Here is a 26,243-nt window from a genome sequence, read left to right as displayed (position 1 = left end):
CCAGCCGGGGGCGGGGCCCGCAGCGCGCGAGGCGGGGCAGGTGGGGCCTGCGCTGGGCCGGCCCCGGCGTAGGAAGGGCGGGGAAGGCGTCTGGGCGCCGCGGTCGCGTGACGCGTTTTCAAATCTTTAACCGCCGCCTCTCCCACGTCGGAGCTACAGCCCCTTCCTGCTCCGAGGCTCCGCGCCGGAACCGGCCCTGAAAGTCGGCCAGCGTTCGCGGCCCCGCGTCGAGGCGCCCAGGCCAGGGCCGCCGGGCCCTTGGAGCTTTGTGCTCGCGGCCGTCCCCTGCGGCCCCCGGTGCGGACCCAGCATGTAGGTGCCTGGTGGCTGCCATGAGCCTGGAGACCATGAGGATCCACAGCAAAGCACCTCTCCCGGGTATGGAGCCCCTCCCCCGCCGCGGTCCCTTTAATCGTTTCCTGCTCTGCCGGTTCCACAGCGGATTCCAGAGAGGCTTCCTGCGGGTGGGGGGGCCTCTTGCTGCTTTTGCGTTTCTGTGGGTTCTCGGCGCCCGGAAGGCGTTCGGGGTCGGTCTCCAGGAGGGACCGACGCTGGCCGGGCCCCTCGTGCTCTACCCGCCTCGGCTGCGAGCGATCCTGCTTTCCCGGGGCTGCAAGCTTCAGACAATGCGCGGGTCCGCGACGGCCACACCACCCCACGGAGGAGGCGCCCACTCCCGTTTGTGACTGTTAGTTTTCCTGTCACTCGTGCGGGAGACGGAGGAGAGGGGTGCGTGTGTGTGTACGTTTCAACCTCAGAAAAAGGCATATTTCAATCTCAATATTTCATATAAAAATAAATTTACTATAAGGAGAATCCTGTTAACTAAGTACGAAAGTGCAGGTTGTGTTCGAAAAGTTTAAAGAAAGTTGATTCTCATCTCCTTTTGTCCTTAGTGGGCCTAAGTTCTTAATGTAAACAAAGTGCATAAACTCCATCATTTAGGCTCAAACTCTGAAACCAAAATTTGAGCATCCAGTAACCCTTGAGAATTAGGTTGTTTATTCTAGATAAGTTAGTGTGTGTGTGGGGGGGTGCCTAGGTAAATAAGCTTTTAATATTTGAGACACCTGTGTGGGGTTTTCACCGAAGTGCTAATATCCACATGAAGTTTACATGAGAAAGTGAGTTTTCTAGAACCGCTTTATAGCGTTCCCTGCCTTCCATACGTGGGACAGGAGCAAATAATAACGATTTCCTGCTCATTCAGCTTTTGTTCTCCAATATAGAATTTGTAGAAACCATATAGGACAGTTTGCCTTCATCCTAAGTGGTAATATCTGGGGAAAATGTAGATTCTAATGACTTGTTATGACTAATAATGTTTTCTTTCTGCAGTAAAGCTGTTGAATATTTTTTAAGCAGTTAAATTTGTCTGCATAAAACATTGCCTAATTCTTTTTTAATCACAGGTGGCATCCAAGACAAAAATGAAAAGAATAGACCATCCTTGAAATCCCTGAAAGCTGATAATAGACTGGAAAAATCCAAATATAAGCCGCTTTGGGGGAAAATATTTTACCTTGACTTGCCTTCTATCACCATATGTGAGAAACTACAAAAAGATATAAAGGAACTTGGAGGGGTAAGTAAGTGGCACACCTGCCAAAAGTTTAGAAAAGTAATATTGGCATTCTGTAGTAGCAACTTACCAAGGAATTTCATTTTGGAAACTAGAGCCTTTTAGCAATAGCAGCCTTGATGAGCTGTTTGTGTTAGTGAATCATTTGGGGACTGCAAGTGTAAGCCAGTGGTCTAGCACCTACTGACATGTGCAAGACTTTCTGTGTTCAAGTCCAACATCAGAGGAGAAAGAAAACTTTTTTTTAAAGCCTTTTGTAGCCTGATAAAGTGTTCAAGTTTTTGTGGTTGGTAGTTTGGTATAAAGGAATGAGACTCCTTTGTCCTAGTTAACTGCTTTTCTTTCAAAATAGCAGGAGCTATTTGACTGATTGCTGAGGGGAGCTGTCATGTAATTGATATATATATATATATATATATATATATATATATATCTCATGTGGCTGGTGAGATGGCTCAGTGGTTAAGAGTACTGACTGCTCTTCTGAAGGACCTGAGTTCAAATCCCATCAACCATCCGTGATGAGATCTGACACCCTCTTCTGGTGTGTCTAAAGACAGCTACAGTGTACTTACGTATAATAATAAATAAATCTTTAAAAATATATATATACATGGATATAATCAATGACATACAATTTACTAGTGTACACATGTGTGTGTACTTTGTAAGTGTGTGTACGTATGTGCCAAGAGAGAAGTGCTGAGTCAACAAGTGCCTGCCATAGAGGGAACAATTGTAGAGTAATAGTTAAAATGCCTTCCCTGTTGTATCCTTTACTTAGATGATTAGAAAACTTAGGCAAAACTCTATAAAGACATCTTAGGTGTGATGTTAATATTACCTAAAATCTAGCAAATATGGTTATTATGATCATTACTGTTTCAGAGGTTTCTGCTGGACTGAAGGTTAGCAGTTTTGAACAATTTGTTCCCAGATTTGAAATTCACAAGAATATTTCACAGATTTCTTAGAGTTACTCATTAATGTGAAATTTTACTTACCTGCCCTTGAAATTTGTCTACCTTTCTTTGGATGGCACTTGATAGAATTTCACTTTGAATATGAAAAGCATGTGGATTTCATTTTTTTCTTTGTCAGTCACATTCATTTTATAAATTGTATTTGGTCAGTTGCGACAGTCACCCCGCCCCACTCTGGCCCACCTCCTCTGCATAACAGCCCTGTTCCCACCCTTGAGCAGCTTACTTTTCTACTGTCCATTTTGTTGACTCAATGTCTTATTTATGGTAGTGCCTATCATAAGGACCTGTATGGCTGGCTACACTTCTAGGGGTCATGGTTGATAGACCTGCCACCATCGACTATATTGCCTATCAAGGGTATGTTAATGTTCTCAGGACCTTAACATGCTATGCCACCATTATTTTAATATTGGTGGCTATGCAATAGTTGATAGCTTTCATAATCATAACAATAATAACAGTCATATAATCATAACAATCATAGCAATGAGTTTTTTGGGTCTAAATAACTCATGTTTAGCCTTGTGTTTCTCAAGGCAGATGCTTCAGAGGATTTTGTATCTCTAAGTCAGCTTGGGAAACCTATAAGAGGGAGCTTTGACTAAACACCATCAGTGTTGGTGCTAGAACAAGAATCACTTCCTAAGATACTTTCAAGAAGCAAATTTTCAATTACTTCTACCACAGATAGTTGTTAAGGAATATTTTGGTTTTGTATATGTCAAATTTTACCCTCTAATGGTTTCAAATATCTCCATGAATATATTAAAAAGCATAAGTTTTATAATGTGGCCGGGGAGTTACCATGATCACAAAAGTAATTTTTTCCCCCCAGATGTTACAATCCCTATGATTTCCTCAAATGCAAAAAACCTCTGCTGTTACTGCATCTGTACCCTCTCCTTAGGAAAAAATAAGTGCTGCCAGTGAGGTAGCTTGCAGGTAAGGGAGGACACGTGCTGCCAAACCCATGGCAAAAGAGAGAGCTGACTTCCACAGTCCAGCCTTTCTTGCTGGAAAAAGTACCTAGTTCTGATCTTTGCTGTATAACCCAGTGATGTCAGCTTAGTCCCCAGGTCCTGGTTTCCTCTTAACACATTTACAGGAAGCAAGTTTTATCAAATAGTCATTTAATTCCTCTAATGATTAGTTTTATTTTACCCTTCTATCCTTTTTTATTATTTACTTTTGCTTCGGATCTCTCCAATGGTGTCATTGCTTAATTGACCATAGATATTTGTTTTCTATGAGTCTTAATGAAACCATGCTAAAAATTTGCAGAGGACATTTGTGATAATTCAACTATTAACTGTATAACAGTCAGTTTTCACACAATAGTGAATCTTCCTTTATAGTGTTAAGAAAAATAGCTAAATGAAAGCCACTTAAGAAGGACAAAGAACCAGGCTTTCAGGCATATGCTCATAATCACAGGGCTTAGGAGGCCAAGGCTTGATCAAGGTCATGAATTCAAGTTCATGCTGGCTTGGGCTACCTATTTAAAGAGAAAGAAGGAGGGGTAGGCCCATTTCTTAACAGTTTAGGTTAGAATAAAACAGCTGGGGAAAGAGAATGTAAAGGTGGTGTTTTCTGCTCTAGTTGGTGGGTGGCATGACCCTGGGTGAATGGGGCCTAAAAGTGAGGTGGACTAAAGTCTCATACAATAGCCAACTTTATTCAGAGTGTCAGGCTTATCCTCTGAGGGTTAAGAATCACATGTATAAGGTGCTCAATCACAGGGACAAGCCACACATGCCAGCATCATGCTTTTCCATAGAGGCATGTGAATAAACAGCTGGAGTAAACTCAGCCCTGTCCACTAGACCCGAGAGGAGCACAGAAACACATCCCAAGAACAATTCTGTGTTTTGAAAAAAGTGAGGTCACAAGGCTCATCTTGTTTCTTGGAGTTTTCTCACAAGCACTCAGAATTCTCACTCTTCATTCTTGGACTATGTACCAACAGGGTAATAATACCTTGTTATATCATGATCTTGAGGACAAACAAGTATAATTTTTGTGTTTGCCCATTAAAAGTCATAGTGGCAACAATTTCCAATAAGTTGAAGAGCATGGAAAAACTACAGTAGAACAGTTCTGAGTGTGGCTTGCAGGGCATGCTATTGTGCTCTCTTAGACTCAAAGGTGAATCCTACATCTATCTTTCCTGGAGCTCCAATCTAGGTGGAAATGGCATAATGTTGTGTGAAAAAAATCTTTTCCTGGGGAACAACACTGTTGGGATAACTGTTCACCCCAGATAGGAATCCCATGACAGCAAAGTATGGATACCACCAGAGTAAACTGTTTTATATATAGTTAGTTGTCTGCTTGTTTCTGTTTTTTAATAAGATCGTTCGGAGAGCCGGTGGAGATCTACATGCCAAAGAATGAGTTTGGAAATTTACCTTAATCACGTATTAACTCAAAAGTGGAGCCAAAATATATGTAAGAGGCTTCCAATATTAGAAAATATTGAAAGAAGTATTTATAACACTGAGATGGCAGTGATTTCAGTAGCAATAAAATTATGTCTAATCATTGGCGGCAAATTAAAAGGATTCACAAGTTCAACTCTTCTGTCTAATTCGTGTTCCCTCAGTTGATAGAGTGCTTGCTAGGCCTATATGAAGCCCTGGGTTCAGTCCTAACCATTGCAAAGAACAGTGCTGCCGCAAATCAGTATCCCAGCAGTATCCCAGCATTCTGGAGGCAAAGGTGGGGAAACTCAAAAGGTCATCTTTAGGTCAAGGCTAAAGAAAATTTGTATATCTTATATCTAATAAGTGTGTTATATCCAGAAGATGTGAAGGAGGCCTGCGTTTCAGCAGAAAGATAATCCAGTTGGTAAAGGGGGCTATAGAGTTGTCTCAGCAGTTAAAACCCCTTGTTCATACAGAGGACTTGGGTTCAGCTTCCAGCACCCCACGGTGGCTCTAGATCATCTATAGTTCTAGGGGATTTGACACCTTTTCTGGCCTCAGCAGCCACCAGGCACATATAACAGATAATATACATGCAAGCAAACATTCACACACATTAAAAATAAATAACGGGTGAAGGGCCTAAATAGACATTCAGCCTTGAAGCATTCTGGTCGTCAGCTAAATGCAAATCTAAACCTTAAGCATGCCTGTCAGGTACTGTCAGAGAGCCGGAAAATAAATGTATTAGCCTTCACAGTTTGAGTTGTCCACTGTTTCTGGGAATGTGAAATGAGGCAACATCTATGCAAACAGTATGGACAGTTTTAAGAAAAGGGTTTCAGCAATCTATCTATCTGAAAGAATTGAAAGTAGGATGTCAGAGAGATAAATGAACATCTGCAAGCTGACCAAGACATGGAGAGCAGGTGGTGAGCAGCATTCCTCCATGTTCTTCAGTTCCTTCAAGCTCCTACCTGGGATTCCCCTAAGAACAGTGGTTTTCAACCCATGGGCCTCTACCCCTTTGGGGTATTGGTTTATTTGTTTTATTATTTTATTATGTTCTTATATTTACTACCCTAATCCATTCCAATCCCCCAACACTAGGTAGGAGAAGAAGGTTAGAGTGGAAAGGGGACATTGACCTGTAGGCTACTACCTGCAGATTAGGGTCATTGAGTTCCTAGGGACTAATCCAGTCCTCATTGTCAGAATGTCCAGCAGTCCAACAAACCAGCAGTTGCAAACACAGTGAACCAGCAGCAGCAAAGGGAACAGCAATACAGGCCTGCTCAGGGTTCTCACATTTATACCCTCTCCACAGTCCCCAGAATTTACAATATGTAACTGGCAAAAATCATATCCTGCTAGAACAAGACACAAATCGCAGTTAACTGCTGTGGCCAAGCTGAAGCAGCCTGCACCCCACACCTGGGATTAAACATATTTGGATAACATAATTGGGTTTTTAAGGAAACCAAAGTTTTCCCTACATTGGGGGTTAAATTGACCCTTTCATGGGGGTGGGGGTTACCTAAGACTATCAGAAAACACAGATATTTACAATTCATAGCAGTAGCAAAACTACAGTTATGAAGTAACAAATAATTTTGTTAGGGTCATCACATCATGAGGAATTGTATCACAGGATTTGGAAGGTTGAGAGCTACTGCCCTAGATGACAGACTTACCTGGAAATACAGCTGAAATAAATAAACCCTTTCCTCAACTTGGTTTTGGTCAGTATTTTAGCATAGCAACAGGAAGCAAATTATGATGAGGTGCTACTCCCTGATCAGATGTTCTGGACTGAATAAAAGTGAGAGTGCTCGCATAGCACTTACATTTATTTCTCTGCTTCCTGACTGCAGACACACTGGCTCAGCCTCTTCATGCTCCTGCTGTCATACCTTCTCTGCTGTGGTGATTGTATTCCCTCACGCCTTGAACCAGAATAAACCCTTTCTTCAAGTAACAGGAGAGTGCATGGACTGCATAATTAGGATAAAGTACTTAAGAATAGTATATAGCTGTGATTTATTAATGAAACTCCCATTATACTTCCTCAAAACTATGGGCTCAAAACTGCAGCATAAAAAGTACCAATTTGTAAGACATTAGATTATATGAAATTGGAATTTATTCACAGTGTCTTTAAAAAGCTTTGGAGATTTTTATTACAAATACTGTTTTCTTCTAGCGAGTTGAAGAATTTCTCAGCAAAGATATCAGTTATCTTGTTTCAAATAAAAAGGAAGCAAAGTATGCACAGACCTTGGGTCGAGTTTCTCCTGTACCAAGTCCAGAATCTGCATATACTGCAGAAACCACCTCTCCTCATCCCAGCCATGATGGAAGTTCCTTCAAGTCTCAAGACAGAGTAAGTATGTCATATATGCTTTGAGACTGGGGAAAGTGGATCTCATGGTTTTCTTTTTCTTTTAAGACAAGGCCTCACTATGTAGCCCTCTCAGACTAGTCTTGAACTCCCTTGGAATTCTTATTCCTCCTGCTTTAGTGTCTCCCAGGTCCTGGAGTTGCAGGTGTTTGCCCTGACACCTGACTCTGGGCTTTCAGTAGCAGGGTTACAGAGCATAGATGGAATGGTTAAAAAAGCCAAAGATCTGTGGCTTTCTCACCAAACGTTTTTGTCTTTGAAAAGTGATTAGTTTTCCATAATAATACAGTAGTCAAGTTGTACCCTGATTCCTAAAGCATGCACTTGCACTTTAGACAGGTAGCTTTTGTTTTTTTTAGAATAATTTACAACTAAAGCCATTCTTTTGAATAGAAACTTTAAAACTTCCAAAGTAGATAAACTAACCATCTGCAGCGTACTGACTGACTGTGCGTAACCTATAAGTTAGGCATATTTTTACATATCCAGAATTGGTGGGAGAAACAAAATGATATTTTGTGACAAGTAGAAAATATTTTTGTAAATATTGTATAAATGTTAGGGTTGCTTGCATGCTTTAGGTAGAATTTAGTCTCTGTGACAAAGATCATGTAGTTTACAAGGCCTATAGTGATATGCTATTTGTCCCCTTTTATAAAAGTAAGTTATCCATATTTAAAAAGTGTCTGGCAGTACATTTCTATCAAATTGGAAGACAAAAGGAAGGGCAAACTGATGTAAATACTTAGAAAAGAAAGTAAAAGGTAAAGCACTTACTATATCTAAATTGTTATGCTAAGATATAATTAAATTGGCATTTGAAGCATAGCCACATGAAAATCATTTGAATGCTTAAAAGGAAAATAATTTATAAAAATTGTATATAAAGTTCATTTTTCTTAACTTTTCATTTAATACAAAGCTAAGTCTGGCCGGTTAGCCCAGCTCCTTAGGACTGTGAGGCAAGAGGATTATAAGTTCAGGGACAGCTGGGCAGGCAATAGTGATATCTAAAGTTAAGGTTTTAGAAGCATTGGACATACAGCTCAGTTGTAGAAGGCTTGCTAGAATGTACCACCACAAAGGAAAAAGAATAAAATTTAAAATGTTAAACTGAAAAGTGTAGTTTTTTTTTCTTGTTTTCTGAAACAGATTCTCATGTAATTCAGGCTGGCCTCAAGTTTGCTATATAGCTTGACTTTAAAATGTCAGTGGATGCTAGCTATTTTCATTTACTAAAGAATTGATCCTCTTTAGTCTCATTCAGTTTCTTTTTCTTTTTTTTTCTTTTTTTTTTTTTTTTTTTTTTTTTTTTTTTTTTTTTTTTTTTTTTTTTTTTGTGTGTGTGCTTGGTATGTTTGTTGATGTTTTCTGCACTGGAAAAAAGAGAGAAAAATTTTTAATCTGTCTTGCCAAGAGAATAATGAATCCACTTTTTACCATAAATTTACTGTGTTCATAGCCTTTGAGATTATATAAACAAAATTTATCTACTTTTATCTCTTTTTTTAACCTTTTTCTCTGATGAATTACTATAATTGTTTGTTTTCTTGGTCTTCTTACAGGTGTGTTTGAGCCGAGGAAAGTTGTTAGCTGAAAAAGCTGTCAAGGATCATGTAAGTAGGAATTTGAAATTCATAGTGTGTGGGCTTTAGCTGGAGTTCAGTTGGAACAGTGTGCTTCTCTACCACATAAGGTCCTTAACTTTTCATCAGCCAGGCATACATAGCAGCATACACCTGTCATAACAGCTCTAGGGAGGTAGAGTACCAGAAGTTCAACAACATTCTCAGCTACATGAGGAGTTCAAAGCCAGCCAGAGCTAGAAACCCTGTCATGGAGGGACAGGGAGAAAAGAAAAACATGCAGTACATATTTTGCTTCTTTATTGCCTTGTTTTCTGAGACAGATTCTCATGTAATTTAGGCTGGCCTCAAATTTGCTATATAGCTTAACTTCCAAGTACTGGCATTATAGATATACTACCATATATAATATAGGTACAGCTATATTTTATTAAAAATTTAACTGTAGGCTGGCTAGATGACTCAGTGGGTAAAACTGCTTACTGCCAAAACTACTGACCTTAGTTTGATACATAGGACTCAAATGATGGAAGAGAAGAACTGACTCTTGCAAATTGTCCTCTGATCTCCCAAGTATGCACTCTGGTTTTGTGTACTGACACACATACACACAGACAAGCATACATGTAGAAGAAAGTAACAAGAAATACTCAACTTGGAGTAAACGTTGGCAAAATGTCTGTCATGAAAGCAATAGAACTTAAATTTGGGTGTCCAAAAGCCACATAAAAAGTAAAACCTCAGGCATGGCAAGAGATGCCTCTGATCCTAGCATTGACATTTTTGGGGAGGGTTAGGGTGGGACATGTGGGTCCCTGAAGCTAATTGGCTAGTCAGGCTTGCTGAATCAGTGACTTTCAGCATGTGACCTTGTCTAAAAATATTGAAAGTAAAGAATGATTGAAGAAAGACATTTGGCATTGACCCGAGGCCTCTGTATCACACAGTCATGTATACACCCACATACAAAATTTGTAATTGAAAGTTGAAGATATTCTAGAGATAAGACTTTAATTTTTAATGAAAAAAGCTTAAGTTACAGCATGTCTCATTCTATCAGAAATAGAAGCTACTTTTTCCTGGAGGAACACCCCCATCTTGTGGACATCCTAAACATTACTGGAAACTCAAAGGTTGCCTTAGAATATACATTTAATTGTTAAGAATATACATTAATTGTTAGGCATACCTTTATTCCCAACACTTGAGAAGCAAGTGGATTTCTGACTTCCAAGCCAGCTAGGGATACTAAGTGAGACTTTGTCTCAAACAAAACATAGAAATATATTAATTGGAAATGATTTAAGAATGCCAAAATATAAAACAAGGTCCTCATTTCTATTGTAATTCATTAGGGACATTTATGCATAATCTCTTCAGTGGCATTAAGATTTAAATAAGATTTAAGATTTAAAAAGTTTTAAAAGTAGTTTTTAGACAAACTTGGTTTTTATTTTTGTTTTACAGGATTTTATTCCCACTAATAGTATATTATCAAATGCCTTATCATGGGGAGTAAAGATTCTTCATATTGATGGTAAGATGATCTTTTGACAATATTTGTTGTACATGCCTATGTTTGTCCTTTAGTTCTTAACGTTACAATGTGAAAATTTTGGTAGTAGGGAGTATCCAATGGTAAACCCTTAACATAAGGTTACTGCCACTTAACATCACAGTTTAACTCCAGAGGTAAAATTGCTAACCTTCAGTTCTTCTTTCAATAAAGACATTCGATACTACATTGAACAGAAGAAAAAAGCATTGACTGCACTCAAGAAATCAAATGCTTCTGGGAGGGATGCGGTATGTGGTTCTTCAGCTTTTCTTAAAAGTGGTAGCTTGTTTTGTTGTTTGTGTGTTTGTTTTTAATATCTATAAGTAATTCCCCAATAAGTAAGAAGTACTTTGTAAGGCTCTGTTATGAATTTCTGAATTGTCATTTGACTTGAAGCTTATATTCATGAAGTAAAATTGTTTCTGGGGTAATAGGATAGGTTTTTTTTCATCTTTTCTTGTTGCTGTTGTATTTTAGGACATACTTTGTCTACCCTGTAGAAAACACTAAGATGAACCTATCATGTAAGAAAATGCAAAGGTGTTTGCTATTGGTTTTGTACTGTGGTTGTCCTATTCTCATGTCATCAAGTGTACAACACGAGAGTATGTCTCTTCTGGTTTCAACTTTGAGCCCTCTCTACAGAGTCACTCTTTGTCTCTTACACCCTGTACACTCCATCTTCTCACTATATTTCTTGCTTGCTTTTAAGGTATGAAACTCGTAAGCAGTTAGCAGATCTCTTTGATACCTTTTAAAGCCAGTTGTGTTGGTTGGTTTTCCTGCTGTTGTCCATTCTCTGTTGTTCATCTCTTTGCTTCTCCCTATTTTCTCTTATTCCTTAGACCATTCTTTGGTAGTTTGCTTTTACTACATACAATCCTTAAATGACTTGGATACAAAGAAAAGAAAGTTCTGTACTCTGGTATATAAAAAGAGATGGAGACAAAGTAGTTTGGAAATTTGGTAATTTTATATACTAAAATAAGCAATTTGTACTTTCAACAACTCTAGTAACACCAGGGACTTGTATGTGAGGTTGTGTTCATTTAGATTTTCCTGTTTTGTTTTTACCCTCTTCCAGTTGGAAATTGTTTTTACTCATTAACTTTGAATGTGCTAGCACCTCACTTTGTCTTTTACATCTAGTGTTGAGTCTGTGCAGTAAGTTTTACATTATGAGTGCCATATTCCTTTTCAGTTGTATAATTTCTGTTCAAGAATCTTTTACATCTCAGGGAATTTTGGCTACACATGAGAAATTGCCAATGTTGTGTAGATTCCTTATCTATTACAAGAGTTAGACAAACCTGATTTTGGTTTTGCTGTTGCTGGTTTTATTTTGTTTTTGAGTCAGGGTCTCACCAAGGTAGCTCTCATCTTGGAACTCACGACGTAGATCAGGCTGGCCTCAAACTCATAGAGATCCACCTACTTCTGCTTCCTAAGTGCTTAGATTAAAGGTATGCACCACTGTGCCTGGCATTACTGTTGTATTAACAGATCTACCCTTCCAGTTTTTATTTAGACTGTAAATTCTGTCTTAATTTTATGGCTTCCTGCAGATTTTTAAGGCTTGCTTGCAGTGTTGGGGTTGTCTTATACACATACTGTGTGGGTTTGTCTGAGATTTGAGCAGTGATTTAAGTCTTACTTGCACTTCACTTTGGATCTAGTCATAGCATGGGCAGAGTTGAGTTCACACAAGAAATTGCTACTGTTGTGTAGATTCCTTGTCTATTACAATAGTTAGCACATATAGTTGGCACGTGTGGAGATTTATACAGGGAATTAGGGATGCCCATCTCCAGTTTGCTCCTTAAATCCTCTACTCAAGTATCTCTTTCCTACCTCCTCTAGTAAGATGGAGATTTCTCATACTACCCATACTGTGGAATGCACACACAGGACAACCAGAAGAAAGAAAAAGATACAAAGATTTCTTTGTGCTACTGGAGCCACCTTTATTTCTCCAGTAAAAAGAAAATGAAGTTAGTTTAATTTTTGAGCCATTCACCCTGACAGCTTCCTTACCATGTGTGACATACTTGACATTAAAGTCAGCCTCCTCTTCAAAAAAAATTTTTTGTTAATGTCTTTTCTTTTATTGATTTTTAAGTTTTATTGCATTATGATGAGAAAAGGGCATAATTTCAATTTATCTGAATTTGTTAATATTAAAAACATTTTAAGTAAATAGAATTACCTCACAATCTAATTTCCCTTTTGTACCCCAACTCCTCCCAGAAACCCCCCTTCAATACCTGCCATACCTTTCTTTTTTTTTATTTTGTCATGTTCTTTAAAGTATTATAAAAGTTGTTTGATATAAAACAACAATCACTTGAACAGACTTATGTAGATGCTTGTCTACAGCAATACTGAAAATATATATGTTCTTCTCAATAACTCCAAAGATACTAACTGTATATTTTAAAATAATACATCACTACTAGTTTTTTTTTTTAATGAACATAAATAGATAAAAGTTTTTGTTTGTTTTGTTTTTAGTGGAGCTTAAAATCTTGACTCTTACTGTGGTACAAGCCCAAAATAAGAATAGTTTTTAGACAGTGGAGTTCATTGTAGTAAGGCTGTACTTCAATGATCCTCAGATCACCAAAGGATTTTACCTCCGTAGTAGCTGAGAGTTGACAGTTCTGCTGTGCCAAGGAATGAATTGTAGGCACAATTTTTGGATACATATTTCCTGCTATGGTCAAAGTTTTTTGAATTGAGTGATTTATTTTCATTCTCAGCCCACAGGGAACAGGTTACATTCATTTAAGAAATGGTGTGTGTATTAAGATGGACTATCCATGAAGTCATTCACCAACTGTTTCAATGAACAGTGGTTCTGCTCGGAGGGTGGCACATGCATTAGGTGAGGGTAAGAATCTGGTTCATTGACTGATAATTTGGAAAAGCCTTCATCTCAGAGAAAGAGTAACTTATAAAGTCCTCTTCTTCAAACTTGATACAAGAGTTACAAACATCAAGCAAAGCAGTCTCATTCTGTTGTTCCTTAATTGTCTATGTTTCTTTCAACTGTATAAGTAATTTTGAAATATGTAAGCTGTACTGAAAACCATAGTATAGTGTAAAAACATCAAATAAACAATCATACTAATAGAGGCTAAAATAGGAGAAGCACAATTTCAAGACCATTATGTGGTACATAGGAAGACACTGTCAGGTACAAACAAGCAGAAAGTGTATATGGATTGTACAATATTGGACCTATTCTCCAATTACCAAATTAGAGAGACCATTGGATGACAGCCAACAAATTTCTAATTCCTCATATTTTTGAATTTCAATCGATTATGATATCTTGGTAATATTAATTTTCACATTAAGAGATATTAAGGAAAAGTAATTGTTACTTCCTGTTATTTTTGTTGTTAGAGGTGGAATTAGGTTTGTGTGGGTTTGTTGAGAGGGTACTTTCTTGCTTCTTCTAGGGTGTAGTTTTCCTCCTTATGTTGGTGTTTTCCATCTAGTATCCTTTGTAGGGCTGGATTTGTAGAAATATATTGTGTAAATTTTGTTTTGTCATAGAATATATTGTTTTCTCCATCTATGGTAATTGAGAGTTTTGCTGGGTATAGTAGCCTAGGCTGGCATTTGTGTTCTTGTAGGGTCTGTATGACATCTGCCCAGGATCTTCTAGCTTTCATAGTCTCTGATGAGAAGTCTGGTGTAATTCTGATAGGCTTGCCTTTATATATTACTTGACCTTTTTCCCTTACTACTTTTAAAATTCTTTGTTTAGTGCATTTGGTCTTTTTATTATGTGACAGGAGGAATTTCTTTTCTGGTCCAGTCGATTTGGAGTTCTGTAGGCTTCTTATATGTTCATGAGCATCTCTTTCTTTAGGTTAGGGAAGTTTTCTTCTATAATTTTATTGAAGATATTTACTGCCCCTTTAAGTTGGGAGTCTTCACTCTCTTCTATACCTGTTATCCTTAGGTTTGTTCTTCTCATTGAGTCCTGGATGTTTTGGGTTAGGAGCGTTTTCCTTTTTGCATTTTCTTTGACCATTGTGTCAACATTTTCTATGGTATCTTCTATCTCTTGTATTCTGTTGGTGATGCTTGCATCTATGAGTCCTGATCTTTCTTAGGGTTTCTAACTCCAGAGTTGTCTCCCTTTGTGATTTCTTTATTGTTTCTAGTTCCATTTTTAGATCCTGGATGATTTTGTTCATTTCCTTCACCTGTTTGATTGTGTTTTCCTGTAGTTCTTTCAGGAATTTTTGTGTTTCCTCTCTAAGGGCTTCTAGCTGTTTACTTGTGTTCTCCTGTATTTCTTTGAGGGTGCTATTTATGTCTTTCTTAAAGTCCTCTATCATCATCATGAGAAGTGATTTTAGATCTGAATCTTGCTTTTCTGGTGTGATGGTGTGTCCAGGACTTGCAATGGTGGGAGTATTGGGTTCTGATGATGCCAAGTAACCTTGGTTTGCATTGCTTATATTCTTAAGCTTGCCTCCTGACATCTGGTTATCTCCCGTGCTACCTGCCCTGACTAAATCTGACTGGGGCCTGTCCTTCCTGTGATCCTGGTTGTTCAGAACTCCTCAGAGTCAAGCTGTCTCTGTCATCCTTTGATTCTGGGATCCTGTGATCCTGGGCCCGTTGGAGCGCCTGGGAGTAGAGCTTCCTCTGGGTATTAGGGGACTCTCTGTAGAGTTTTCACCCAAGGTCTGCTCAGGGCACCAGCCCAGACAGACTGGAAGGAACCCGTGCCACTGGGCTGGTGGAGTTCCTTCATGCCTAGGTCCAGCTGGTCCCAGTTATATACCTATCTAGTTGCTTACTGAGTGCTGTCCAGAGTTTAGTTATAATCAGTGATTTGATTCCCCTGAAGGTATGCATTTCACATAGGTTTGCACTGTTAATTTTACCTTTTCCTTACTAATCAATGTTGAAGTGGTACCAGTGCCACCACTCTCCAACAAATAACGTAAAGTTATGACTGAATTCTATAGAGATGATCAATATCTTTAATTCTTGAGTGCCATTTAGTTATTTGATTGAATTGATTTTAACAAGCAAGATTTTCACTCTATACAGTAGCCACTCTGCTTTGATAAAGTATTTTTCCGATACATTTTTTCCTCTTGAAGACACTGCAGTTTTTTTGTAATTTTTAAACCCAATATTTAAACTGTATTTGTTTTCTTTTTTAAGGGTAAAAAAGCTGGTTCTGGAATACAAAAGACAAGAAGTAAGTGATTTATTGAAGGATTTCTTAGTAATTCTTAGAACATGGACCTCTTCCACAGTCTAATGACACTTCCCCATGTCTTTTCTTTTGTAAAGATGTTTTATTATGTGTGGGGGAGGGTTTATGTGTGCATTAGTACAGATGCTCAAACAAGCTAGAAGAGGATGTTGAATCCGTGGAGCTGAAGTTACAGCAGTTGTTAGTCTCTCCTGACATAGGTGCTAGGAACTGACCTCCTTGAGTCCTCTACAAAGATCATTCTGTGATGATTATTGCTCAGCTCTGTCTCCAGTCCCAAAATTAATATTTTCAAAACCACTTTTTAAAAGTCACTATAGTCCCAGAAGAAACAAGTATTCAAATCCATTTACTGGGATGAACATAAAGAATGCTTTGAGATGGCTTTACAGTGTGAAAATATCTGTGCCATTCAGCTCCAGAATCTCATATGGTTGGTAGGAATGCACGGGTGTGCAATCCCAACACTGGAGAGGCTAAGGCTAGAGTATGAGAAACTACTGCCCAGCCTCGGCCACAGCAGGGGGATTCTTCTCACAAATCTAAAACAAATCCTTAGTATGGCAGATACTGGGGAGTGATAGTGGAAGATATTTTACCTGAGGCCTACACCTTTCAACTCTCTGGGTTTTAAAGGATTTCTAGATGTTTTACCCACAATAGAGTCTTTACTGATTGCAACTGTCTAATGGTATTTTCTCTTCTTAAGCAGGGAGACTCAAGAAGCCTTTTTTAAAGGTTGAAGATGTGAACCGGTAAGTGTCAGAGTTGGGATTATAGAGAAAACCTCATTAGACTTAATTGTGCTTTTATGTTCACTTCCTTTATATGACCATGATATGTCTAGAGCAGTAGTTCCCTTGTGTTCAATTTAGTTTCATTCTATTGTAGATTTAAATTCCGAGTATCTGCTTTAGACTAATCATAAAATCATCTCATTTTTTAGTATTTTAAATAATCACTCTGGCTGCATTCAATATCACAAGTTTGAACAATTATTAAAAATTCCCCCCTATAATTGTGGGGAAAATTATAGATGCTACTTGGAAATGTTTTTAAAAATAACAAAATTCAGACATGCTACAACATGGATGAACTTTCAGGACTTCATCCTACGTGACCTATGAAGGAAAAATACTACATTATTCAGTGTACATAAAGCATTAAGAATATTCAGATTTAGTCACTGGTGATTACTAAGGGCTGGAGGGAAATAGAGGGATCTGGGGGTTTTTAAGAGATGAGGTAGTGCTTTCACAACCTAATGTTTAATGTGACTACACTATACAGTTTCAAATAATATGTAGTGCTCAGCCTGTGGAGGGGAACTCCTAGGGGATTGAACAACTCTTTCACAGAGGTTCCTAAGACCATTGGAAAACACTATATGCAATGTGGCTCATAACCATTGCAAAAGTACAGTTATGTAGTATCAACAAAAGTAATTTTATGGTTGGGGGTGGGGCACCACAACAGGAACTGTATTAAAGGAAGGAATTGTATTAGGAAGGTTGAGAACCACTGCTCTAGAACCTGGGATAATAATTCCAAAACTAAAAAGAATAGGCCTACAAATTGGTTCTTTGAAAGGAAGGTTTCTCCTACCAAGTCTCTGTTGGTTATTTCAGATTTGAGGTGAATTACAGAACTTAAATAGAAGGCTTTGAAACCTTTGTTTCATCCTAGAGAAGCTCACATACTTTTCTTTACTCATTTAGGTCTTACAGACCATTTTACCTTCAGCTCCCCAGCATGCCTTGCATAAACTACTTTCTTCAGAAGCCCTGCAGTCCGTTTGAAATAGAGAAGTCATCCAGCATCCAGAAACAAGCTCAGCCTAAACTCAGGTTGGTGTGAAACTTGGATTTTAGAAAGGATACTATTTTATTTAGACTTTCCCTGGGATTGGTTTTTTTCCTTCGTAAACATTTTGGGTAGTACATTTTGAGCCGTGGTGATAGTGTGTGTGTTTGTTTTCCCTGTGTGTATTTTAATGCCTCTATTCCACGTTTGTTGTTTATAAAAGTACATTATTTAGACACTTTAGATGGGAGTGGGGCTCAGGTACTGAAACCTGGTTCTCTTGACCATTTGAAATTTTCTTCAGAATATTTATTACATTTTGTTTTACATTTCTTGAAATGCAGTTAAAAGTGTTTGCTGTTACAAGTGGCAGATTCTGCATATGTTAGTTTAAGGCAATAAAGTTTTAAAATTATTCACTAGCAGTTAATTTTGTTACCGTGTATTTCTATCACTAGAATTAATACGGATGGCGATAAATGTGGAACCCCAGTTCAACTCCAGTTGAAGGAAAAGAGAAAAAAAGGATATTGTGAATGTTGCTTACAGAAATATGAAGATCTCGAAACTGTAAATGTTGTTTTCCATTTGGGATTGATGTTTCTAAAAATCTAAATACTGTTTTTATGTCTAAGTCCTATTTTGCTATTCTGATTATAGTTTGCAACATGATAGTACAAATACATTCTTGAGTGCAAACAGCTCTGGTTGGTTTTATGGTGGAGACAGAACACAGCTCTGTACTTCCTAGTCAAGGACATTGGCACTGCTGCATCTTTTACCTGAAACATTGACATTGTAAGAACCCAAGGAGGGAGATCAACATTGAGGAAATAATGTTTATTCATTTACTAAATATTTAAGTGCTTAGTATATAACTACAATATAAAAAATAACTAAATATATGTAGACAATAGTAGATCAGTGCAAAGAGAAACCAAACAGGAATGGAGGTGTTGCTATCTGTTTAGACTTGGTAAAGAAGTGCTTGAGTGAGGTTTTAAGTAGAACTACAGAAAAGTTAGGTAACTAGGCATCTTGATACCAACCAGAATCGGCTAGGGTGATGCCCAAAACCAGTAGATAGAATCCACATAGAAGATGATGGCCTGTACCAAACAGGGATGGGAGTACTTGGGGCGTGGTCAGGTTGTTGAAACAGTAAAGACGAGACTGAAGGGATTTAGATGATTTTTGATTAAGAGGTTTAGAAGTAAATGAAAAGTTCCTATATTTTGGTGTGAGCAATTAAAAAAGAAAAGTCTTGTAAGAACATATCAAATAAAAGAAATTTTTAAAGATGGGGAAGGTCTATTGGAGTTTGAAAGCACATTAAAAGTAAGAACGTTGGAATCACTGGTAGTTTTGTCTGTGTGCCCTTAGTTTGGTGCATAGCAAGTGCTTATTAATCTTAGCAGTTACTTTTTTAGTTTCTTAACTTTTAAATAGTAGGTAGACAGATACAGGGGTGCACAACTTACAACTTCTCTCCCTCAATCTCAGCAAGCTCAGGCAGGATGAATATTAGATAGAGTGCACAAGCGCAAATATTTATCACTTCAAATGTATTAATCACTTGAAATGTATTAATACTTATCAGGGGCTTTGATTAGTTTTGTTTTACTTATGTAATAAAGAAGGACATACAGTTAGTTTAAAATTGTATTGAATCAGAAGCTGAAGTATTTCAGATTTTTCCCTTCTAATTGTTTTGAAATAAAAGTTATTGATTGGTTCTGAAATTTGCATGCCATTGTGAGGACAGAATAATAATAGAATATTTTTCTTTATCTTTGTGCTCCTAATGTGTTCAGGAAATGTAAGAACGATAGGAAAGTTATCCACTGATTGTCATGAAGAAAGTAAACTTATGAAAGTTGATTTGAGAATGAAATTTAAGATCATGACTTTGAAAGGTTTTTTGTTTGTTTTTTTAAATTTAAACTGAAGCAGAGTTGAGTAGGTCACTCCAACACTCTGGAAGGGTCTTGGGTTTGGGTTACATAATAAGATCTTATCTTGAAAAGAAAAACAAACAAACCATTGTTTTATTACCTTGAGTTTCACAATAATTCATTTCTATCCATGCCAAGAGACTGAGATAGGAAATATTTTTGAGGACTTAGGTGATGGCTCAGTCAGTGAAGTGCTTATAAAGGAACTAGGATTGATCTCCAGAACCCACATAGAAAGGTGTAGACATGGTAGAGTGCCATATTCCTCAGACCTGGTGCTGGGGCAGAGGCAGGCTCATTGCCAACTTGCTAGTCTGCTGGCCTATTTTACTTGACTAAATTTCTAGGTGTCTAGCACCTGAGGAAGGAATGATAAACAAGGTTGTCTCTAGTCCACGCACACATACACAAATATTTTTAAGTACTGTAGGTAAAGCATACATTCCCTAAATTTTCTACCTTGTGTATCTGGCATAGGAGATAACTTTATGTATATTTGCAAGTGTGGTGGGTTATTTTGTTACTTTTAAAAATAAACTTAGGAAAAAATATAAAATTTTTATGCAAATAAATATAAACATCATACACCAAAATTAACTAGGCTCACTCTACACACTTTTAGTATCAAATATATTTTAGGTACTATCTGTGGACTTAGAATGCATAATTTTAAGCAAGGTCACAAAATCTCAGAAAGAAAAAAAAAAAGAAGCCTGCGTGTTCTTTCTGTATGGAATTTATCCATTGCTAAATGTTTGCATGTAAACATGAATAAAGTATAACATACAGAAAAGAGAACAAGGAAAGCTAGAAGTAAGGACGTGAGGAAGAACTGAGTGCAGGTGATGGGCCTCAGGTATAAACAGGATATAAAGCTATTGTTGTCTAGTTGTATTATAGCATGGAGAATGTTGAAGTTAGGTGGAATGTGCAGTACAGCGGTAGCAAATGATGAGAAGGGTATTAGGTGTATAGCTCTTTAAAGATGTGAAACTTGCCGGGTGGCGGTGGTGCACGCCTTTAATCCTAGCACTTGGCAGGCAGAGGCAGGTGGATTTCTGAGTTTGAGGCCAACCTGGTCTACAGAGTGAGTTCCAGGATAGCCAGGGCTACACAAAGAAACCCTGTCTCAAAAAACAAAACCAAACAAATAAAAATGTGAAACTTATTTTAGATGTTTTGTTTGTTTTTCTGAGGGTTTCCCTGTGCAGCTCTGGCTTCCATGTAACTCGCTCTGTAGACCAGGCTGGCCTCAAACAGATCCATCTGGCTCTGCCTCCCCAATGCTGAGGATTAAAGGTGTGTGTCTATGCCACCATACCCAGCTCTAGGCTCTAAATATCCCTGAATCTATTGACAAAGCAATTAGCCTGGAGATCTCACTCATTCAGAAGGAACGTTGTTTCCTGTAAGTTTTATACTATAAATTTGTTTTGTTTTTCTTTGGCAGGGTCTCACAGAGACCCTATGTACTCACAGAGACCTGCCTGCCACTGCTTCATGAGTACTAGGATTAAAGATGTGCCCCACCATGCCCAGCTTACTTTCCGTGTAATCACTCTTAGGTTGAAAAGCACTCCCTTTCCTCTGTTATAGTCAGTAGGGAATGAGCTAACTTGTTTGCTCATACTTGGGTGTTTTCTTCAGTTGGTAGTCTTTTTTTTGCAATGTCTGTATTTTGTAGCATTTATCAAATGTGTTGATTTTAAGATTTTTTTTTTACTGTTTACATAAGTATGTGTGTGAGTGTATGACACACAAGTGGAGTCTAGAAAAGAAACCATCAAATTACCAGGAACTGGAGTTACAGATGATTGTATAGCTGAGCCAGCTTTCTAGCCCTTTAGTTTGTTTTAAAACTCTCTATTGACTCTTCTATGTTTTAAATTTTTGTATATTAAGTTAAAGGATTATAAAGTATTAATATGTTACTGAATGTTAAAGGTAGTTCTTTATCTGTCTTGAGAATCTTTTTAAAAACAATTTTTAAATTGAAATATAAATACATCATTTCCTCCTTCCCCACCCACCCACCCTAATTATTGCCTCTTGCTATCTCTCAAATTCAAGGGCTCTTTTTAAAAAATTGTTCCTATATATATCTGTACATGTGTATTTGTATACATACATGCATATATATACAAATACATACAATCTCTTCAGTTCATAAAATGTTACTTGTCTGTATATGTTGTCAGACAACTTTTTATTTGGTTAACCAGTTGGTGTGCTTTTCCCTGAAGGAGACCCTTCCACCCTCAGTATTCTTAGTTGCCTTTAGTTCTTGGGTTGAGACCCCATGACATCTCTACCTCCCATTTTAGCATGTCTATTGATGGTGTCCTTAGTCACCTTGTTTGGACAGCCATCTTTGAGACTTTGTGTTTTCTCTGTCATGTCTAAGAGGTGCAGTCTCACAGCAGACTTGCTGTCCTCTGGCTCTTAAATCAATCTTTTGATCTCCTCTGCCATGATGTTCCTAGGTCTTGGGTATAGGAGTTGTAGATGTTATTCACTAGTGCCGAGCACCACACTATCTCACTTGTTCTATGCATTGTCGGTCTGGTTTTTTTGGTGTTTGTTTGTTTGTTTATCTCCATCTATTGCAAAGAGAAGTGAGGATAAAAGATACACTTGTTTTTGGGAATAAAGACATTTGTTTACAGTGCAGTCAGTGATTATGCTGGGTTAGTAAAGTGACAGCAGTCATCCCAGCTGGCCTGGTACTCGCTGTGCGTGTGTACCAGGTTGACCTAAAGCTTAAAGCTGGCATCCCACCTTTGCCTCCCAAGTGCAGTGATGAACTCATGAGCCACAGTGCCTTGCTGAATATAGTTTTTACTGTGTTTGATGTCAAAGAGTTTGATTGATATATATATATATATCATATATATCAATATCTATATCATATTTCATTCATATATATGTATATACATATATATTCATACATATATATGAGACATTTGGTTTGGTATTTGATTTTTTTTTGTTGTTGTTTAAATCGGTATAATTATTGAATGTAATTTTAAGATGCTTTCATTGTTGTTTTGTTTTAGCACCTTCTGAGTGAGAAACACAGGAACTTTGCACAGAGTAACCAGTATCAAGTTGTTGACGATATTGTATCTAAGTTAGTTTTTGATTTTGTGGAATATGAAAGAGATACTCCTAAAAAGAAAAGGTAATTTGCCAAAGTTCTACTTATATTGTTAAGCTATTTTATGGCACTCAAATTTAATATGAAGTTTGTCTGCTCTTAGAAGGAGTACGGGTTTTTTTCTACATGGCATAAATAAGGTTTAGAATTAATACTTCCTTCCCTTCTCTTTCCTGCCACCAAAGGCACTTAGTCTCCCCCTGACATGGTTTTGAAAGGGAGCTCACAATTTTTTTTATTAAGGTCAGTACAGAGTCGATGTTTTAGGTTTTGTAAATTGGAAGAGCTCAATGACCTCTGCTCAGCTTTGTTACTGAACAGCAAGCATGGCTATTTTGCAGCAGAACATTACATAAGAAAGTAAAGTGAAGGCCAGATATACCAGCAGGCAGCACTGGCAACCTCTGGTGTCAAACCATGTAGTTTACACTTTACTCAGCCTAAAAATGTTGATTAGGAGCCGGGCAGTGGTGGCGCATGCCTTTAATCCCAGCACTTGGGAGGCAGAGGCAGGCGGATTTCTTCTGAGTTTGAGGCCAGCCTGGTCTGCAGAGGGAGTTCCAGGACAGCCAGGGTACGCAGAGAATCCCTGTCTCAAAAAACCAGGGAAAAAAATGAAAAAAAATTGTTGATTAGGAATGCTTTTATATGGATATACTGTAGGGTTTGTTTTATCAGTACAGTTTTTTACTTCTTGTCAGTCTCCAGTTGGACTACTGTTACATTTTTGAACACCCATTTTTTGAAAGGAACTCTAGTCCCTATTTTGGTTTTGCTTTGCTTTTTAGGGATCATACCTAAGTCCTCACCAGTGAGGCACAAAGGGAATCTTTTGTATTGCTTAAACACTATATGTAAGTAAAGGAAACCATTCTGATTGGAGAGACAGGTGAATAGTATATTGCTCATTGTTTCTTGTATAATGCAAGGTGTAATTGGTGACCTGATAACTTGACATGCATATGCATAATTTAGGATTGTTTAAGAGAGTAGCATCCCAAGGATTCTAAGATTCTACATGAAGAAGACGTTTGGGTCAAATATATGTTTGAAATTCGAGGGTTACTTGTTCACCTTTACATGTTCAAAGATCTAGTTCACTTTGATATGAAATAGTTTAAATGGAAAATGTGTTTCTGCTTTTAGTTTCCAATAAGTATGTTCTGAAACAAAACATTGAAGTGCTGATACTTGTTAAAGGTAACAAAATCAGGGTCAGATACAGATACTGTCATCTCTTTTTGGTTTATATAATTCATGTAATTTTGTTTTTTCATAATTAGTTCAAAGGGTATTGGTTATCTCAGGGAGGGAGAATGTGAATGGGTAGGTGGTACAATAGAGTTTTCAGCTGTATATAGGTGATTTTTGTGTTTTAATTTAAAAAATCTAAAGTAAATATTAAGATTTCTGTGTTAGGGTTATCCTAAGTTGGTTTCCTAAATAACTCATACATAGTTTTATTAATTTCTAACTTCTTTTTTTTTCTCTCCTTTATAAAGAATAAAATACAGTGTTGGATCCCTTTCTTCTGTTTCTGCAAATATCCTGAAAAACACTGAACCAAAGGAGAAGCTACTATTGGAGCCCAATTTCCAGAAGGACGTAGAAGAAAGCAATGGGCAGCTGCTTGAGCAGAATTCTCAGTATGAAGAAACCCAGAAACCTGAAGAAAAGCTTGTGTTTGCTTCAGAGCCCACAACCTATTCTTCAACTGGATTGAAAGGATGTGATGGGAAACCAGTGAGCATGTTAAAGGCAAGTGAGCCTGACCTAAAGCAAGATTGTGCACAGCTACCTCTGCAAGACAACACTCTGGAAGGCATTCATGATGGTTCTGAACACAAGGTAACTGTAGATAGAAATGATGGAGAACAGAGAGTAGGTACCACTCCAGGTGTGCCACAGTCATGTGGACAAATTTCTCATCTCAGTACAGAAAGTAATCTACCCCAACCAAAATTAACTGCAGATATTATACCGTTTTCAGCAAAAGATCTGCAAGATAAGGACCTTCATGTTGTGATAGGTCATGATTCTGACCCCGTGGTGGCATTAAATACATCAAAAGAGCACCTAACAATGAAGGCGAGAACTTCACCCTGTAGTCCTCAGGAGCCTCATGAGTGTGACACTGAGAATATGGAGAATTTGCCTTGTGGTAAGATCCAGCGGAAAGTGAGAATGTTAGGGCAAAAGAAAGCAAATGTGGAACCAGGTGCTGAACTGGATAAAAAGAGAACTGAGTATCTTCCTGCACATGAAGACAGAACTTGTGGGTCACCAGTACAGTCTCTATTGGACCTTTTTCAGACAAGTGGGGAGAAATCAGAATTTTTAGGTTTTACAAGCTACACTGAAAACAGTGGAATATGTGATGTTTTAGATATTTGGGAGGAAGAAAATTCAAGTAGCCTGCTGTCAACATTTTTTTCTTCCCCTTCAACTTCTGCATTTGTTGGATTTTAGTATTTAATGTGCTTTTCAGAAGTGACAACTATATTCCTGAAATTTTATAAATATATATATAACTAGGAGTTGTTGGGGATTGTTTTGTTTTTGCCAACTTTGTTTTATGGAACCGTCTGTAAATATATTAATTAAGATGATGTTTGTAATTTTTTATAGGATTGAGTAGCTGTTACAAATTATACAATAAAAACTTGTCTTATTTTATATTCCTGAGAGTTACAATGAATATCATTTGCTTTATCACTGAAAATAATTACAGGTGAGCTTTGAAACCTATCCAAAATTTATGCACTATATATTATATACTATTAATTACTGCTTATTAGCCTAGATTTCTATGATCAACATGTTAAGCTTAAAAACAATTCACGTAGAAAGGAAGAAAAAGAATGTACTAATTGGTATATTTGGATTCTGAAAGTTACTAGAAACATTGGCTCTAGACACAGACTCAGCTGGATTTTGTCAGGATCCTGACCCTGCAAACTGAAGTCATCACAGGGCTCAAAACAATCCCAAAAAACATAAGGGGAATTTAAGTAATGAAATGAGAATAATTTCTTTAAAAATCACTTTTTGTTTGGTACTAGATGATAAAAGATGTACTGAGTTGTTGGAATTGTTTTGAAATGCATAGGAGGAATGACATGATCTGTCACTTGACTATTAAACAGGAAAAATTTTAAGTGTGAGATGAATGTCATCTTTTACCTTTGAGTATATGTATACAGGAGTGAAACATTAGCCACTGAGGACAGGTTTTCATGGTCTAAAAGATGGTGCTTCTAACTACTGCATAAAGATACAATGTCACTAAGAAGTTGATTATTAGTCTTCACTTAAAATATTTTGTTACATTTATTTATGTGAGTATAAGGGGTATGGCATGGTTGTGGAAGTCAGAGGACTCCCCGTGAAAATTCTTTCCTACCATGTAGGTCCTAGAGATCAAAGTCTAGTTGTCAGGTATGGTGGCAGGCTCCTATCTACTGGGCCATCTCCTGGGTCCAGTAGTAGTCATTTTTTGAAACTAAGGCAAAATGTCAACAAATAACTTCCAGGGAGCAAA

General features: G+C 37.7%; 1 protein-coding gene across 2 annotated transcripts; it reads left to right on the top strand.

Annotated features, from left to right (window-relative positions):
• Positions 1–33: 33 nt before the first annotated feature.
• Positions 34–25,387, top strand: Dbf4 (DBF4 zinc finger). Of its 2 annotated transcripts, none has more exons than XM_031379995.1 (12): positions 34–378; positions 1,413–1,585; positions 7,195–7,374; positions 8,958–9,008; positions 10,446–10,515; positions 10,708–10,784; positions 15,733–15,769; positions 16,500–16,542; positions 17,506–17,634; positions 18,049–18,160; positions 22,602–22,726; positions 24,205–25,387. In XM_031379995.1, the coding sequence occupies exons 1-12, from the start codon at positions 333–335 to the stop codon at positions 25,169–25,171; spliced, it is 2,010 nt and encodes a 669-aa protein (XP_031235855.1). In that variant the 5' UTR covers positions 34–332; the 3' UTR covers positions 25,172–25,387. The 2 variants fall into 2 exon arrangements, with proteins under 2 accessions (XP_031235855.1, XP_031235854.1); XM_031379994.1 differs by having other exon boundaries at positions 35–378; positions 16,497–16,542.
• The last annotated feature ends 856 nt before the right edge of the window (positions 25,388–26,243 follow it).

This window comes from Mastomys coucha, unplaced genomic scaffold (assembly GCF_008632895.1).
Source record: "Mastomys coucha isolate ucsf_1 unplaced genomic scaffold, UCSF_Mcou_1 pScaffold19, whole genome shotgun sequence".
Taxonomy (NCBI): domain Eukaryota; kingdom Metazoa; phylum Chordata; class Mammalia; order Rodentia; family Muridae; genus Mastomys; species Mastomys coucha.
Note: the sequence above shows the minus strand (reverse complement) of the source record. Positions and strands in the feature narration are given on the sequence as shown.

Coding starts and splice junctions, on each gene's coding strand:
- Dbf4 (XM_031379994.1), top strand. CDS start 333: ATGAGCCTGGAGACCATGAGGATCCACAGCAAAGCACCTCTCCCGG. Junction 7,375..8,957: donor CCTTCAAGTCTCAAGACAGA/GTAAGTATGTCA, acceptor GTCTTCTTACAG/GTGTGTTTGAGCCGAGGAAA. Junction 9,009..10,445: donor AAAAAGCTGTCAAGGATCAT/GTAAGTAGGAAT, acceptor TTTGTTTTACAG/GATTTTATTCCCACTAATAG.